Source organism: Rhinatrema bivittatum, chromosome 3, assembly GCF_901001135.1.
Source record: "Rhinatrema bivittatum chromosome 3, aRhiBiv1.1, whole genome shotgun sequence".
Taxonomy (NCBI): domain Eukaryota; kingdom Metazoa; phylum Chordata; class Amphibia; order Gymnophiona; family Rhinatrematidae; genus Rhinatrema; species Rhinatrema bivittatum.
This window is the reverse complement of record NC_042617.1, coordinates 252,081,499-252,100,027: the sequence shown is the minus strand read 5'-3', so window position 1 is coordinate 252,100,027 and position 18,529 is coordinate 252,081,499. Positions and strand designations below refer to the sequence as shown.

The 18,529-nt window shown below is 42.4% G+C and overlaps 1 protein-coding gene across 2 annotated transcripts in view; it reads right to left on the bottom strand.

Moving 5' to 3' along the window:
* Positions 1 to 18,529, bottom strand: part of DZANK1 (double zinc ribbon and ankyrin repeat domains 1) — a 304,940-nt gene that overhangs the window by 52,339 nt on the left and 234,072 nt on the right. For both annotated transcript variants that reach the window (XM_029594465.1, XM_029594464.1), the window contains one exon: positions 13,415 to 13,489. In XM_029594465.1, coding sequence (XP_029450325.1) covers positions 13,415 to 13,489 — 75 coding nt within the window. The remainder of the gene's footprint in view (positions 1 to 13,414; positions 13,490 to 18,529) is intronic.

The following is an 18,529-nucleotide window of genomic DNA, read 5'->3' as shown; positions in this document are numbered from 1 at the left end:
TGGCCTATCGGGGGATTGGGCTTCCCCTGGTGGGCCGATCACTCCCATAGGTAAGTATTCCTTGCCCCCCCCCCCCCCCAAAAAAAAAACCCACCCTGCATTGACCGCCTCACTATGCATTTTAATTTCTAATGCCTGCGAGATTCCCACATCCTGCGGGCATTAAAATCCACAGTGCTGCAAAATGACATGCTGGAGGGGTTCCCTCTCTTCGCCAGCACTAGAGAAGGCCCCGCGGCGGTACTGTGAAATGACATGCTGGCAGGATTCCTACTCCCTGCCTGCACTAGAAAAGGCCTCCACGGTGACGCTATGAAATGATGTGCTGGTGGGGTTCCCTCTCCCTACTAGCAATAGGAAGATACAGCAAGGCTGCTGGCATTTCTCCTGAGCCGGCAGCAGAAGAGGAAGCCCAGTGGTGCTGCCTGTGTTTCTCCTGCAGCAGACAGCAGAAGAGAAGACCCCACTGTGCAGCCGGTGGCCGATGAAGAGATCCGGTGAGTGAGAGAGACTGGCGTCAGCTCGACCCCACGTGTGAGAGAAGACTGCTGCTTCATTCTGGACTGAACTGCCTAAGGGAGAAGGCTGCTGCCTGTTGAATCAGGCTGGGCCATGTGGCTGAAGAGAGGATGACTACTGCTGCCTGTACTGTGCACATTCCAGGGACAGAAAGACAGTGAGAACATGTTTGTGTATAAGCAATAGCATGTATGAGAGCTTGTGTGTGTCTGTGAGCAAGAGCATGTGTGATTGTGAATAATAGAATGTATGAGAGCTAGAGTGTGTGTGAGTCTGAGAAATAGCATGTGTAAGAGCTTGAGTGTGTATGTGAGTGATGCTTGTGGACTCAAGGAGGCTGCTGCAGCTGCCTACACATTCCAGAAAGAGAGATAGAACATGTGACTAGTCTGTGTGTGATAGCTAGAGCGCACGTGTTGTGGCAAGCCCAAAGAGGAGGCTGCTGCTGCCTGCATATTCCAGAGAGAGAGAGAGAGAGCATGTGTGTGTATGTGTGTGAGAGAGACAGCATATGTGTATATGAGATGATGCAAGCCCAAGAAGGAAACTATTGCTGCCTCTGTGTTAGAGGGAGAGAGATCATCTATTTATATGTGTGTGTATGTGTATATGTGAGAAAGAGAGCATGTGAGAGTAAGCATAACATATGGGAGAGAGAGAGCATGTGTTTTTGTGTGTGTGTGTGAAAGAGAGCATATATTTTATTTATTTATATAGAAGAGAATGTGTGTGAGCACGTGCGAGTTGACAAATATGTTAATGCATATCAAGAGAAAGTCTGCATCTCCCACTATCCCCATTAATCCGCAACAGTCTCAGGATGACTGGAAATCAAACATTCCCAGGTGTGGAGAGTGGATGACTTTTAAAATCCTTATTTATTTTGATTATTGCATGTTATTTGATATGTTTGTTTTGAAATATTTTATTGGTGTTTAGGAAATTTTAATAATTTTAATGAGTGTTTAATTATTGGATATTTTTGCCAGATGTTTTGAAATGTTTGTTTTACAAGTATAGTTTTATTATCATGATGTTTTATATTTCTTGATTTTAAAGTTTGATGTTTTTATATGGCATGATGATGTTTTGTTTTTTTCCATTGTTGCACTGCATATAGAGTGTGGCTTGTTTCGGATTCCAATTCAGTTTTTGTCTGCATGTTTCTGTTTATACTTTATGATCTCTTTATTCCGCGTTTGGTGAAGGTTTGTCTGTATTCTGCATATGTGATCGAGATGAGGTATTCTGCTAGCAAATAGTTTCTGTGCAGGGATGTATAGCACCCTGAGTTATTCTGTTTTCCTAATAGGAGGTGTATTGGTGTTTTAGAGCCTGATGTAATATTTGCAATGCTGCCTTTTCATAGGTAGGGTTATTACTGTTTGAGTGCTGGCATTTAGTGCTGTTTTCATATGGGAGGTTTACTAAATTGTAATTCAGTTTACTTAAAGCTTCTGAGGCCGACATGCTTTACATAATCCTAACACCATATGGCTACAGGTGTCTTTCTTGCAGTTTTCTAGTTGGTACCATAGCAATGCATATAAATAATACACATGTTGTAAGTGATACTGAATGTTCTTTTTCATGTAAAATCTGTTACTATAAATGCTGATTTTTAAATTATTTGTAGGAAGGGTGGGGCCAAGAGTGTGTGCAAGGTTATAAGGTTCACCTACAACACCTAATATCCTGGCACTAGCCCTAGCTGCATTAGCTCCACAAAAGGAAGCAGGATTCAATCTGGATCTGTGCTGCTGTGGGTTTGTTACTATAAATGCTGATTTTTAAATTATTTGTAGGAAGGGTGGGGCCAAGAGTGTGTGCAAGGTTATAAGGTTCACCTACAACACCTAATATCCTGGCACTAGCCCTAGCTGCATTAGCTCCACAAAAGGAAGCAGGATTCAATCTGGATCTGTGCTGCTGTGGGTTAGTGGCTCTCCCCAGTCTTGTCCAGAGCTTAATTTTCTCTTTTTATAAGCCCAAGGAACACAGTATGAATCACTTCTGGTCCTCTCTTCCCTGAAGTTGGTAGGCAGAGTAGAGCCTGGGGAACCATAAAAGCAACAGACTATGTAGCCTGCAGTCAATGGGAATGCACTAGGGATGTGGGAGGGTTGTGGAGAAGAGGCGGCAAGCTACAGGAACAGGAACGAATGGGGTAAGCCACGAGGAAGTGCTATGCCTGTTGGGGAGGCTTCTGTCTGAGGTGACTGTACTGAGCTTTGAAAGAAGCAGCTGGCTGTGGAAACAGCGAGTCTCCTAGAGAATGGGATTGGAAAAGGGAGAGGGTTACTGCAGAATAGGGGAAGAGCTGGCAGCAAGCAAGAACTTTACACCATGATGCAGCAATGCTGGACTGGGGGCACTCACTGTGTGTGCACGTAAGTAGCAGCACAACATTAATTTGTCAGAGAGAGTGTTTGTGTGTCTGTGTGACAGAGCGAGTGAGAGACACATACCCATACACACTTTGTATGTGAGAGTATGTGGGGGGGTCTTTCTCTCTGACACACACACTCTGTGTGCAGGTGTGCCTTTGTGTCTGAGAAAGAATATGTATCTTAACATAAGAACATATGACTTGCCATACTGGGTCAGACCAAAGGTCCATTAAACCCAGTATCCTGTTTCCAACAGTGGCCAATCCAGGTTACAAGTACCTGGCAGGATCCCAGGTACTTGTGTATGTGCCAACAAAGTTTATGCAATCTAAAAATCTGTTTGCGATTGAACGTATGTGTGTCTGACACTGGCTGGCAGTGTCATTACTTGCAACTGGTTCAAGAGCCAGACCAGGATATATCTCTGCAAGAGATATAAGCAGATGTGTAGGGGCCCAACCAGTTTGCACAGATGCAACGGGGGCTGCAGCTCTGCTCACCTCTGGTCTACAATGTGCTCAACTTCTTATTTATTTAGGAAAGATGGCTCAATTCTGCCAGGTTCCAGGGTTGACTTGGTGTGCTTTTGAGAGCTGTTGACTCAGGCTGCAGGGAAAATGCATGAGGGCATCAGATACCCCATGGGCTGGTTTTGAAAAAAATCCCCCGGGCCAATATTTTCCTGCAATCCACCCCTGTTTCCTGATATTGGTTCTGAGTCTTCCCCCTCTGGAGTTTCATATCATGACCCCTAGTTCTACCATTTCCTTTCCAGCAGGAAAGGAAATGGTAGAACTAGGCATCAGAAAGTCGGTACCATATCTCCCCTGCACCTCCTCTTTCAGGGTATACACATTTAGATCCTTCAGCAACTCCTCATAGGTTTTCCGAAACAGACCCTCCACCACCACTATTTTGGTTGCCTTCTTCTGGATCATTTCCATCTTGTCTCTATCCTTTTTGAGTTTGGTTCCCAGAAGTGAACTAAGTACTCTAGGTGAGGCCTCAACAAGGATCTGTACAAGGGCATTATCACTTCCCATTTTCTGCTAGTTATTCCTCTCTCTATGCAGCCCAGCATTTTTCTGGCTTTAGCTACCACCTTGTCACATTGCTTTGCCATGTTCAGATCACCAGACACGATCACCCCAAGGTCTCTCTCCTGCTCTATGCATATTGGTCTTTTACCCCCATCACATACAGCTCTTTTGGATTTCTAAATCCCAGGTGCATGATTCTGCTCTTGGCATTGAATCACAGCTGCCAAATCTTTAACCACTCTTCAAGTTTTCTTAAATCACTTTTCATTCTCTCTACTCCTTCAGGCATGCCCACTCTGTTGCAAATCTTAGCATCATCTGTAAAAGGCAAACTTTTCCTTCTAACCGCTCCCCAAAGTTGCTCACAAAGATATTGAACAGAACTGGTCCAAAACCGATCCTTGAGGCATTCCACTTAACACCATTCTCTCATCAGAACGGGGGTCCATTTACCATTACACATTTTCCTGTCAGTCAACCAGTTAGTAATCTACTCCATGACTTTGGTGCCCACTCCTAAGCTTCTCATTTTTATTCACGAGTCTCCTATATGGGACTGTATCAAAAGCTTTGCTGAAATCCATGTAAATAACATTGAATGTTCTTCCTTGATCCAGTTCTCTAGTCTCCCAATCAAAAAAGTAAATCAGATTTGTCTGGCAGGACCTTCCCCTGATGCATCCATGCTGCCCTCAGGTCCAGTAACCCACTGGATTGTAAATAGTTCACTATCCTTTCTTTCAGAAGAGTCTCTGTTAATTTTCCCATCACAGAAATAAAGCTAACAGGATTGTAATTTCCAGCCTCCTCCCTGTTACCACTCTTGTGAAGCAGGACCACAACTGCTCTTCTCCAATAATGTGGCACCACTCCCATTTCCAGAGATCTATTAAACAGGTCTTTCAGTGAACCCGTGAGCACATCTCTAAGCTCCTTCAGTATCCTAGGAAGTACCTCATCCGGCCCCATGGCCTTGTCCACTTTCAGGTTTACTAGCTCTTCCCATTCTTCAGTAAATGGGGTTGCATCTACTCCACTTCCATTCACGGTCTTGTTAATCAAAAATGGTCCTTTTCCAGGGTCTTCTTTAGTGTACACCGAACTGTAGTATTTATTTAATTTTCTGCTATTTCTTCGTCTTTCTCCACACATTTCTCCCTGTCACCTTTCAATTTCACTATACTACTTTGAGCCTCCCTTCTTAATTCGATATATCTGAAAAATACTGTCACCTAGCTTTACCGCTTTGTCAATGCTTTCTTACACTTAACCTTTTGCTTTCCTGATTTTCTTTCTTCATCTCCCTCAGTTTCACCAAGTATTTTTCCTTATGTTCCTCTTTTTGGGATCCTTTATACTTCTAAATGCTGTTCATTTTGCTTACATTTTTCCAACCACCTCCTTTGAGAACCAGATTGGTTTCTTTTCCCTCTTAATTTTGTTAACTTTTCCAACATATAGATTTGTTGCCTTTGTAAAAGCTTCTTTTAATTTGGCCCACTGTTGTTCAACCTCATCCATTTTCTCCCAGACTTGTAGCTCTTCCCCCAGGAACATCCCCATTTTGACAACGTCCATATTTCTAAAATTCAAAAAGTTGGGTCTTTTGCAACTTCTACGTATCTTATTTGCGATATCAAACTATACCATTTGATGGTCACTTGTGTTCAGGTGGGCACCTACTCAGACATTAGAGACATCCCCATTTGTGAGTACCAGGTCAATGACAACACTCTCCCTTGGGGGTTCCATTACTGTGTTTTTAAGCAGAGCCCCTTGAAGGGCATTCACTATCTCTCTACTTCTTGTAGAGTCCACCGAAGGGATACGCCAATCTGCATCTGGCAGATTAAAATCTCCAGCGAGCAGCACTTCTTTCTTTCCCACTTTTTGGATGTCTTCGATCAGATCTCTGTTCAGCACTTCTGACTGAATTCGAGGTGCACAGACCTCACCAATGTAAATGGATGCATCATCTCCTTTATTTAGGACAACCCATAATGCTTCTTCCTTACCCCATGTCCCTTGCATTTCAGTTGCTTGGATATTATTTGTTGACATTAAGTGCTACTCCTCACCCTTTCCTGTGACTCTGACCTTCCTTAATAAGTTAGATTCTGGGATAGTCAAATCCCAATGATGAAACTCTGTGAACCATGTCTCTGTTACGGCAACAATGTCCAAATTAGCTTCCACCATCAGAGCCTGCAGTCTGGGATTTTATTGCCCAGACTATGGGCATTTGTGCTGATAGCTTTCCAGCTTCTCTCCCTCAGCTTGCTGCTCTTTTTGGACAACTTTTCTGCCCTATTCAGCTGATTTTTGTTAATTTCTTCACTCACAGAGATGTTGGGGGTGATATTCCAATTTTCTTCTGCCACCCCAGTCCTCTAGCTTAAATGCCTTATGGCATATGTTTTGAATTTTTTCACTTAGGATCCTTTTATCCTGCCACAGACAGATGTAAGCATCTTTGACACAGAGCCTTTTACTGTTTCATACATGGCCTCAACCTCCAATATATCCAAAGCTTTTTTCCTTACACCAGGTTTTGAGCGATGCATTGAAATTATCCATATGGTTTAGCCTCTCCTTCCCCTTTCCATGAACAGGTAACACTTCTGAAAAGGCTATAGTTTTTGCCATGTGACGAATTTCCTTCCCCAGAGTCTGGAAATCTCTCTGTACCACTTGGATGCTGTTTCTAGCAAGGTCATTTGTCTAGCAAGGTCAATATACAAAAGCCATTTAGATGTTAAACTCAAAAGTTATTCATCTAAATGGTAAGGTTTACCAGATTCAGCTACTTATCTGGCTAGATTTTAGCTGGATAAATCATTATGTGGCTAAAACCGAGCCAGCTTAAAAAAAAAAAAGACGTTCCAGGGAAGAATAAAGTTATCTGGCTAACTTAACCGAGTTTCAATTCTATTCAGCTAAGTTAGCTAGATAACTTTAGACCTGCTTCAGAGGCAGGCCAGACTCTCCCACCCCTATGATCTTAAAGAGCAGCAGCACATCCCCCCAAACCCTAAAAATCTTTGTTGGAAGCAGGGTAAAATATGCATAGTGTATGCTTCCAGCACAACTACTGACAGAAGCTGGACTGGAATGCCCCGGGAGTGGGTAAGTGCCTACCTAGCTACCAAGGAAGATTTTTAGGGTTGGGGGGATGGAGGGATGGTTGCACTGCTGCTCTTTAAGATTGCACGGGTGGGAGAGTCTGGCGGCAGCCATATATTCACTGTAGATTGAAGCAGGGATGGAGGTTGTGGTGGGGCACCTGCGGACAGCGGAGCAATTCTACCATTTAGGAGGGGATGCGGGATGGGGAGTGCATGGCCTGAAAGGGCTATCAATTATATTTAGAGAAGGGGACCCTATAATCGTGGGTTTTTTGTTTTTGTTTTTTTTTTTTTAACTTTCACAGTGATACTTAACTGGATATTTTTTAAAGATATTTATTTATTTATTTAGGTATTTTATATACTGTTGTTCCAAAATTAGATCACAATGGTTTCCAAGATCAGATTTCATTTACTGGGTCAACAATCCCATTCTGTTTCAATGTTCGTATTCTGGGTCAGTATAACATTAAATATATTTCTAGGTTATATTTATACATAATCTGGTTCATCTCAACAGCATTTGTGTAATCTGAGTCAATACAACAACATCGAGTACAAGGTAATTATGATGCTTTGATGTGGAATTATAACCAGTGATTACCATTTCATTATCCTTCATGATTAAGTCTGTATATATAGAATAGTGCTTAGTACTTATTGCTCAATCTGTTAGTGTAGTCACAGGTTCTGACAGTGATGTTATCGGCATTTTGGAGTATTATGTTAGATCATACGCCTTTCTAAAGAGCTATGTTTTCATTTCTCATTTGAAACTCTTTCTTTTTGTTTTCTGGCACAGAGACTCTGGAAGAGAGTTCCATAGTTTAGGACCCGCTATGGAAAACATTCTGTCTCTTATTTGTGTTAGGTGTGTGTTCCATGTTGTTGGCACCTTTAGAAGTCCTTTGTTTTGCGATCTTAGTGTTCTTTGACGGATGTATGGTTGAAGAGTTACTCCTATTAAACATGAATTAATGTTGTTGATAATATTAAAAATTAGAGTTAATACTTTATAATGAATTCTGGATTGTACAAGAAGCCAGTGCAGTTCTATCAGTGAGGGGGTGATGTGGTCAAATTTCCTTGTCCCTATTAAGAGTCTAGCTGAGGCATTTTGCAGTAACTGTAGTGGTTTAGTAGTCCTAGTAGAGAAGGCCTAGTAGTAGGGAGTTGCAGTAATCTAAGTTTGAAAATATTAAATTTTGTAGAGCTGTGCAGAAGTCTTGTATTGTTAGCAATGGTTTCAGCTGGAGTAGTATTCTCAACTTGGTGTATCCTGTTTAAATTAATTTGCTTATATGCTGTTTCATTGAAAAGTTCTCATCAATCCGTATTCCTAGGCCTCGTACTTGATCTGAGGTTGTAATGTTAAAATTTCCTAGGTCTAAGGTTGGTGGTTTGATTATTGTGAAATTTCTCCTTAACCATATAATTTCAGTTTATTTTGTTTTTAGGGTTAGCTTCAGCTGAGATAGTTTTTGTTGCAGTTTTTTCGAATGATTTGTCGAATGGTATGTAAAATTGTATTATAGACAAATAACGAAAGATCCCTTGAGGACTACTGCTAACAAGCAGAAAGTTAATTTATAAACACTCTACTAAAAAATAATTTTTAATATTACGGGAAATGGTATCAGATTATAAAAGTGCTCCCAGTCTCATGGGCTCTTGCCCTTACAGGGCTGCAACCCTTCTCATGTATTTAGCACTGTTGAATCACGTCATCTACCTTTTCCACGTAAAGTTTTTCTTTTCTCCGTGTCGACTGTGAAAAATATATAACCCAACCCACCTAATAAAATTACTTATTTAAAAGACTTATCATTTATGTGAGACCCTCTACTTAATCACTTATCTTTTTTACGGTGCTTGCGGGGATTGGGTCCAGTGGGTGGATAGCAGGTTTAATTTTAGTAATGATTTAGTTAGTTTCAAGTTTTGATACTGTGTCGAATGTGTTCCATTTTGCTTGCTCAGGTTTTTCTTCTTGCTCTTTTGTTGGTATGCAGGTGGAGAATTGTGTTTTCAGCCTATTGACTTTGTCTAGCAATGATGTGGCATATTCATTGCAGGAGTTTTGTAAAGTTGTGGTTATTCGAGATGGATGTGGATGAGTCCTTGATTAGGTTTTTGACTATTTCGAAAAGTACTTTGGAGTTAAATATTACTCCGTGAATCTGTTTAGTGTAATAGTCTTTTTTTTTTTTTTGCTTTATTGATTTGTTCACGGTATTTTGTTAATAGGGATTTGCATTTTTCTAAGGGTTCCATAGATTGGCCTTTCTGCCATTGCTTTTCAGATTTTCTTAGGGTTTGCTTAATGGGACTTGGCTCTTCATTATACCAGGGTTTCTTCTGTTTTGAGGTGTTGCGTTCTTTTTGGAACTTTTTTTCTGGACTGGGCATAAGGTCTTGGCTATTTCATTGATGATTTTATCTCAGGTGTCAAAAGCTGAGGCGGCATTATCATATTTAAGGTTAGTAATCTTATTTTTAAAAGTCTCTTCAAGAATTTTTGGTTCTATCTTTTTTTCTGTATGTGAATGACTGACTAGTATTTGATATTGTTTTCTGTGTGTTGAGGAGGGATATTTCTGCTTTTATTAGTTGGTGGTCAGACCAGGGTAGTATGGGATGAGTTGATTTTCCAGTTATTGTGATTGGCGAATATTAGGTCAAGGATGTGTCCTGTTTTATGAGTGGGATTGGTTATCAATTGTGACCAGTCCATTGCTTCCATACAATCTAGGAAGATTTCACTTGCTTTAGTTTTAGGTATGCTGCCTACATGTAGGTTAAAGTCTCCTACGATTATTGTGGATTCAGGTGATAGAAACACTTTTGTGAAAATTTCGATTAGTGGTGAGCAGTCCTTTTGGAGCAATAGAAAGCATCTGTGGTAATTGTAGTAATTTTAATATTGCCACCACGTAAGGGGGTTTAATCTCTACTTTGTAGGGTTTAAGTTTTAGATAATGTTTTACTGATTATTAATAGACTCCCACCTTTACGTTTGTGTCTGGGGAAGTGAAAGATATCAAAGTTGGGGTAATTGTGACGATGTACTCTTAAATCAAATCAGTCTTTCAGCCAAGTTTCGGTAATGCAGAAGATGGTAGGTTTTCTTTTCTTCTAGTAGGTCATTTATCAATGGGATTTTCTTTGTCAGCGATTGAGCATTTAGTAGTAAGAGAGTAAACATTAGGCAAGATGGGGTTACAGGAGAATTGTTGCTTATCTTGGTGTAGATCAGCTTGGTGCTCTTTTTTTGTTTGTGTTGGGGGGGGGTTCTATGAAGATTTCCGTATATTCCTTGTCCAGTGATTGTTTTAATGACGTAGATTGGTTCCATTGTTGTAGCTGTTAAGTATGGCAGGATTTAAGTAATTTACTTTAGGCATTAGTTAAGACTCCTTGGTTAGCTCTTCTGGAGGCAGATGCAGGTTAGCACTGTAGGCTCCTTGAGGTAGCTGCAGGTGTAGGCTAGCACTTCTGGAGGGAGGTGCAGGTTAGCACTTTAATAGCTGTAGGTGCAGGCTAGTACCTCTGGAGGGAGGTGCAAGCTGGCACTATAGATTCCTGTGTTAGGTAAGGGTGCAGGCTAACACCTCTTTAGCGAAGTGCCGGCTAGCACTGTAGGCTCATTTATGTTCAGGAAGGTATAGGCAAACATTTCAGGCACACACAAAGGGGTGAACAAAGGGGCAAGCTCCTTTGGCGCGTGCCTCTGGTGTGGCTGCCAGTTTTTTTTCTCAGCGGCAGGGTGGGCGGGCAGAGGGGCAATTGGTGGGCAGGTGCTGGCCAGCTTGGTGACAGCATCTACCTTCCCTTACCTGTGGGGGGAGGAAGCGCCCCATCCTGCTGCTTCTGCTGGCTTCCCGCTGGCTGACCACTCCGATTTAGTCGGGGCTTGGTCATGGTGCTCCAGCTGCGGTGCACTGGCCTTGTCTCTCTCCGGCATGGCTGCCGATCTTTTTCCTCCTCAGTGGTGGATATCCAATTAAGTAGGAAGTTATCTGGCCATACAGAGCTGGATAACTTTAAAACCTAACTGGCTATATTCAAACATAGCTGGTTATGTTTTTAAGTTATCCAGCTATATGTAGCCAGATAACTTTAGGTAAGTATAGTCAGCTAACTTTAGCTGGATAACTTATCCACTAATCAGCTTATTCAATATTGGGCTCTCATATTATATAGACTGATAATTTAGCATCCATGGAAAAAAAACAAAGCAGCCATTCATTCATTGCGCGTATTGTCTTAGCACATACTACCTCAGCCCTAACAGCAGTGGTATGATTGTATCAGGCTCCCTAACTGTAAGACGTGACCATGGTCAAAACTCCAAATCCAATGAGCATAGGGAGACTGAACATTTTAGCAAGGTTTCACTAGTTTTGATGGCTGGTAGGTCAATATTCAGTAGGCCAGTAAGTGGGAAAGTTTATCTGGGCAACATTACCTGGTTAAGTTCTGTGAACATGTAAAGTTACCCAGGTACATTTAGGGCAGCTATTTTTCTGACCATACTTACCTGGATAAAATTAAGCCATACCTGAAAACAATCCCATACCGCTTCTTTTTTTAAACCAGTTAAGTGAGGTAGGAAATTCAAATCTTGTTTTTTTTCTGGGTAGCTCAAAAAGTTACCCAGACAAATCCTTTGTGTGGATATTAGAAAACTTGATGATAAAATTTGGTAGGGTGAGTGTTGGATTTAGTGTTGGTCTTGTAAGAATCAAAGAGCAAGATGACAAGCTTTGAAGGGGTCCATCAGTGGAGGTGGTGGAACATAAGAACATAAGCAGATTGTGATAAATTGCAGGAAGACCTTGTGAGACTGGAAAATTGGGCATTAAAATGGCAGATGAAATTTAATGTGGATAAGTTCAAGGTGATACATATAGGGAAAAATAACCCATGCTATGGTTACACAATGTTAGGTTCCATATTAGGTGCTACAACCCAAGAAAGAGATCTAGGCGTCATGGTGGATAACACATTGAAATTGTCGGTTCGGTGTGCTGTGGCAGTCAAAAAAGCAAACAGAATGTTGGGAATTATTAGAAAGGCAATGGTGAATAAAACGGAAAATGTCATGATGCCTCTGTAACGCTTCATGGTGAGACCGCACCTTGAATGCTGTGTACAATTCTGGTCGCCGCATTTCAAGGGAGATGTAATTGCGATGGAGAGAGTACAGAGAGGGGCTACCAGGATGATAGGGGTAATGGAACAGCTCCCCTATGAGGAAGGACTAAAGAGGTTAGGACTTTTCAGCTTGGAGAAGAGACGGCTGATAGAGGTGTTTAAAATCATGAGAGGTCTAGAACGGGTAGATATGAATCAGTTATTTGCTCTTTCGGATGGTGGAAAGACTGGGGGGCACTCCATGAAGTTGGCATGTGGCACATTTAAAATTAATCGGAGGGGGTTCTTTTTTACTCAATGCACAATTGAACTCTGGAGTTTGTTGCCAGAGGATGTGGTTAGTGCAGTTGGTATAGGTGTGTTTGGAAGGGGATTGGATGGGTTCTTGGAGGAGAGGTCCATTGCCTGCTATTGGTTAGGTTGGCTTGGAGGGTGGCCACTGCTGTTGCTAGCAACGGTGACATGGAGTGGACTTGGTTTTTGAGTGCTTGCCAGGTTCTTGTGGCCTGGATTGGCCACTGTTGGAGGCAGGATGCTGGGCTTGATGGACCCTTGGTCTTACCCAGTGTGGCATGTTCTTAAATTGCCATGCTGGGTCAGACCAAAGGTCCATCAAGCCCAGCATCCTGTTTCCAACAGAGGCCAAACCAGGCCACAAGAACATGGCAATTACCCAAACACTAAGAAGATCCCATGCTACTGATGCAATAAATAGCAGTGGCTATTCCCTAAGTCAACTTGATTAATAGCAGTTAATGGACTTCTCCTCCAAGAACTTATCCAAACCTTTTCTGAACCCAGCTACACTGGATAGTACTTTAATAGATTTTGGGCATGCTTAGGAGATATGGAGAATGGTGGTAGGAAAAGGGTTGTGAGGTCAGCTAAAAGACAAGATGGGGTGGGGGGAGAAAGAAGGAAATTGGTGTTGGGTTGCATATTGGAATTTATATGCTCACCTACCCCAAATGGAAGAATCTCAACTGGGTAGATCGGATAGACCATTGATCTTTTTCTGCTGTCATTTACTATGTTATATTACCTGACAAATGAACCACATTTCCCAGGTGATCCTATCCAGCAATAATGTTATTCTCTTCACTAAACAGAACATCATCTAGCACCAACACCACTAGTACTTGTTCAGGAAAAACAGGAAGCCAGTTTTGCACTCAAAACTAACCTTGTCTGTGACAAGAACATAATTTAGCCTGAGGCTGAGTTCATAACCATCTTCATGGACTGTAGCTGAAATTATCTGTAGGGAAGAGACAGGAATATATTCAACAAATGGGATTCAATCCAAATAAAACTAACTTGCTTACCTGGAATGGGTGTTCTTCATGCCCAGCAGGATAATGAGCCACACAAGTAGGGTGACATCGTTGGATGGTGCTGTTGGATGACATCATGCCACTACTTGTATAGCTGATTCATCCTGCTTATCGATGGAGAAAACTAAGTTGCTTACCTGTAATGGGTGTTCTCTATGGACAGGATACTCAGCCGCACAAGTCATGAGGTGACATCATTTGGTGCCATCAGATGATGTCAATTCTTGTGTGAATGATGTATCCTTGTCTACAAAGAAAGCAAAATTGCTTACCTTGTAATAGATGTTATCCCAGGACAGCAGGATGTAGTCCTCACATATGGGTGACGTCACTGACGGAGCCCTATTGCGGGAAAACTTCTGTCAAAGTTTCTAGAAACTTTTGACTGGCACTGTGAGGCCACTGAGCATGCCCAGCATGCCATGATATTCTCTGCCACAGGGGTCTCACTCTAGTCTCGTATGTAGCAATAAGCTTTAGCAAAAAATAAAATAATAAAAGGTATGAGATCCAACTCCGCGGGGTGGCGGGTGGGTTCTGTGAGGACTACATCCTGCTGTCCTGGGATAACACCTATTACAAGGTAAGCAATTTTGCTTTATCCCAGGACAAGCAGGATGCTAGTCCTCACATATGGGTGATTAGCAAGCTAGAGGCTGAGTCATTTTGTAGTGAAGCAACGGTGAAGTATTGTTGTTGAAAATGAATCAGCCGAAGATTACAGCAGGTTGGATGTAGAAGGAGTTGGGATTAAACTGGAAACAAGTTCTTTAAGACAGATTGTCCATAGGCTGAATCTTGTCGTCCTTCTTTGTCCAAACAGTAATGAGCTGCAAAGGTGTGAAGAGAACTCCATGTTGCTGCTTTACATATGTCAAGGATTGGCACTGAATGATAGTGTGCTATTGAAATTGACATTGCTCTTACTGAATGTGCCTTTACTCGCCCTTGGAGAGGAAGGCCTGCTTTTTCATAGCAAAACTGTATGCAATCTGCTAGCCAATTGGATAGAGTATTTTTACCCACTGCTTTACCCGGTTTGTTTGGATCATAGGAAACAAAAAGCTGATTGGATTTCCTGTGGACTGCAGTGCAGTTTAAATAGAAAGATAGTGCACGCTTACAGTCCAAAGTATGTAAGGCCCGTTCCCCTTGGTGAGAATGAGGCCTTGGAAAGAATGTGGGTAGAACTATGGATTGGTTCAAGTGGAATTCCGTAAATACCTTGGGAAGGAATTTTGGATGTGTACGGAGAACCACTCTGTCATGTAGGAACTTTGTATAGGGTGAGTACGTGACAAGTGCTTGTAACTCACTAACCCTTCTAGCTGAGGTAATGGCTATGAGGAAGATAGTCTTCCATGTGAGAAATTTTAGGTCACAGGAATCTATGGGTTCGAAAGGGGAACACATGAGTCTTGTTAAACCAGATTGAGGTCCCATTCTGTGACTGGTGGCCGAATTGGTGGTTTAAGTTATTTATTTATTTATTTATTTATAACTTTTCTATACCGACTTTCCAATAACAGAATTACTGATCAATTCGGTTTACATTTTGAACAATAACAGTGACAAGCAAATGTCTTACAGAGAACAGGAGAATAACTTGGAAATAAATATATGGGGTTAAACAAAGAAATACAATATACATAGCCTAATATAGGCAGAGGCAGATAACTTCTGTGTGGGGTTGTGTATAGCTTTTAAGACTGTCAGGAGGTTGGGAATTGCATTTTGTACTTTTGGACTGCCAAGGAGTTAGAGTTGAAGAATTCTTTGGGGAATTCTTTGTGTTGTTCTATGGGGTATTCAATAGGGGTTCAAAGAATTTTTAGAATTGAACTTGTCTAGTTCTTGTATAGTTCTCTTATAGGTTGTTGACAATAACTGAAGTTCTTATATAGTTCTCTTATAGTTTGATTGAAAATGATTTAAAGGGGACCTTGGCAGAGATGCTTGTGCTGTCTGATGTTATGGAAAAGCTTGGTGGAAGAGCCAAGTTTTAAGTCTTTTTTTGAAAATAATGGGGCATTGCACTGATTTGAGTTCCGGCGGGAGCGTATTCCAGAGTTTAGGACCAGCTGTGGAGAATGCTCTTTTGCTTAACGCTGATTTCATTGGTGGTATCTGGAGATTGTTTCGGTAGGCATGTCTCACTGGTCTAGTAGAGGTGTGGAGTTGGAGAGGGATTTTGAGCATGAGTGGGGCCAGGTTGTGTAATGCTTTGTGTATTGATGAGAGCACTTTGAAGAGTATTCTGAAATTGACGGGCAGCCAATGTAGGCTTTTTAAAATGGGTGAGATGTGGTCTCTTTTGTTGGTCTTGGTTAGGATCCTTGCCGAAGCGTTGAGTTAAACCGAAGTTGAGTTAAACCTCTCATAAACCTGCTGACAAGAGGTTGTGTGGAGACTGGTGCCTCTCCCATCTTGTTATGGTAAGCAGAGATTGCACTTAAATGTACTCTTACAGATGAAGTCTGGAGGCCAGATTCTGAAAGATGGTATAAGTAGTCTAGTAAAGAAGTAGTGGGGCAAGTGAAAGGATCAATATTCTTTTGCCTGCACCACAAAGTAAATCTCTTCCATTTGGAGGAATAGTTCTTTCGTGTGGAAGGTTTACGTGAAGCTAAGCACTTGAGATACATTGGTTGAAAGATTGAGTGGTTGCAAGATCAAGCTTTCAACATCCATGCTGTCAGGGATAGGGATTGAAGGTTGGGATGGCGCAACCGACCTTGATCCTGAGTTAGGAGAGTGGGAGCTACTCCCAGACGAATTGGATCCCTGACTGAGAGGTCTAGAAGTGTGGGAAACCATACTTGTCGAGGCCAATATGGGGCTATGAGTATCATGGACCCCTTGTCCTGTTGTAGCTTCACGAGAGTTTTGGTTATGAGTGGTATCGGAGGATACGCGTATAGTAGGCCTGAGTTCCAAGGGCGAGCGAAGGCATCCTTAGCTGGTTGATTCTTCTGTGCGTGTAGAGAACAGAATTGTCTACTTTGTGATTCAGATGTGACGCAAAGAGGTCTATTGTTGGTTGTCTGCAACATTGAAAGATCCTGGTCGCTACTAAGGAATTCAGGGACCATTCGTGTGGTTTGAACTGACTGAGTCGATCTGCCACTACGTTGTGAATGCCTGCCAGATAAGTGGCCCGGAGAAACATTGAGTGTGATAGGGCCCAGTCCCAGATCTGTGCAGCTTCTTGACAAAGGACATACGAGCCCGTACGTCCCTGTTTGTTCATATATCACATGGCTACTGTGTTGTCCGTTTGGATCAGAACTGTTTTGTGTGAAAGACAGTCCTTGAACGCATGCAGTGCATAACGTATAGCTCGAAGTTCCAGGAAATTGATTTGAAATGTTGCTTCGAGTTTTGTCCAAGTACCCTGGGTTTGGAGATTGTCTATGTGAGCTCCCCAATCCAAGGTGGATGCATCTGAGTTAATGTTATCTGTGGGATTGGTCGTTGGAAGGGTAGGCCCTTGCGCAAATTGTCCTTGTTTGCCCACCAAAGCAGAGATGAACGTAGCTGGTGGGTTACTTGGATTGGAGAGGACAGTGGTTGAATGGCTTGGATCCATTGTGATCTTAAAGTCCATTGAGTTATCCTCATGGCTAGCCTTGCCATAGGAGTAACATGAACTGTGGAGGCCATATGGCCTAGTAAAGTTAGAAACTGATGAGCTGTTGCCTGGTTCCTCGAGTGAATCGAGTTTGCCAATAAGGACAGTGTTTCTGCTCGATCTTCGGGTAGAAAGGCCTTTGCAAGGACGGTGTTCAATTCTGTTCCTATGAATTGGAGCAGTTGAGATGGAGTAAGATGGGACTTTTGGTAATTGATGAGAGAGCCCGTGGAGTGGAGTACTGTAATTGTGTGATTGAGAGAAGACAAAGTTCCTTCTTGAGATTGACTTCTGATAAGCCAGTCGTTTAGATATGGGAAGACATGGACACCTTGCTTGTGCAAGTGTGCTGCTATTATTGCCAGACATTTGGTGAATACTCTGGGAGCAGAGGCAAGTCCGAATGGCAGTACTTTGTATTGGAAATGTTGATGACCTACCATGAAGCGCAGGTACTTGCGATGAGGAGGGAATATTGGAATGTGAGTGTAAGCGTCTTGAAGATCCAGAGAACAAAGCCAATCTCCTTTTTGAAGAAGTGGAAGCATGGTGCCTAGAGAAACCATTCTGAACTTTTCCTTCTTCAGAAATTTGTTGAGATTTCTGAGGTCTAGAATGGGATGAAGGTCTCCGGTTTTCTTTGGAATGAAGAAATACCGGGAATAGAATCCTCTGCCCTGCTGAGACTGGGGCACCGGCTCCACAGCCCTGGCTTTCAGAAGGGTGGATAATTCTACCTGTAACTGAAACATGTGATCTTTGTTGAGATGAATTTGAGTCGGTGGAAATTCTGTGGGGACTGAGAGGAAATTGAGTTGGTATCCTCGAGATATTATGGGCAGAACCCATTGATCCGTTGTTATTGTTATCCAGTTGTTGTAAAATTTGGATAACCTGCCCCCTACTGGGAGTTCTGGTCGAGGATTTGTGGAAAGGCTGAGTTCTCTGGATGCATTTTCAAAAGCCCGCCGCAGGACCTGTTTGTGTAGCAGGTTGGGGCCTAGCTGTTCTTTGCCGACGTGGCTGTGTTCTTTGCTGGGTTCTGGAGGGCCTGGGCCTAGACACCGGAGGATAATATCTTTTTTGACGGTAGAAAGGTCGTCTCATGTCTTTTCTTGGGGGCCTACGTGTGGTATGCAAAGTAGGGTCCTGGGGAAGGGAGGAAAGTTGTCTTAATGTCTCTGTATGTTCCCTTAACTGAGACACCGCCTCTTGTACCTTGGATCCGAATAAATTGTCCCCTGTGCAGGGGAGGTCCACTAATTTATCCTGGACCTCTGGCCTAAGGTCTGAGGCCTTGAGCCAGGCCCACCTTCTGGCACTAATGCCTGAG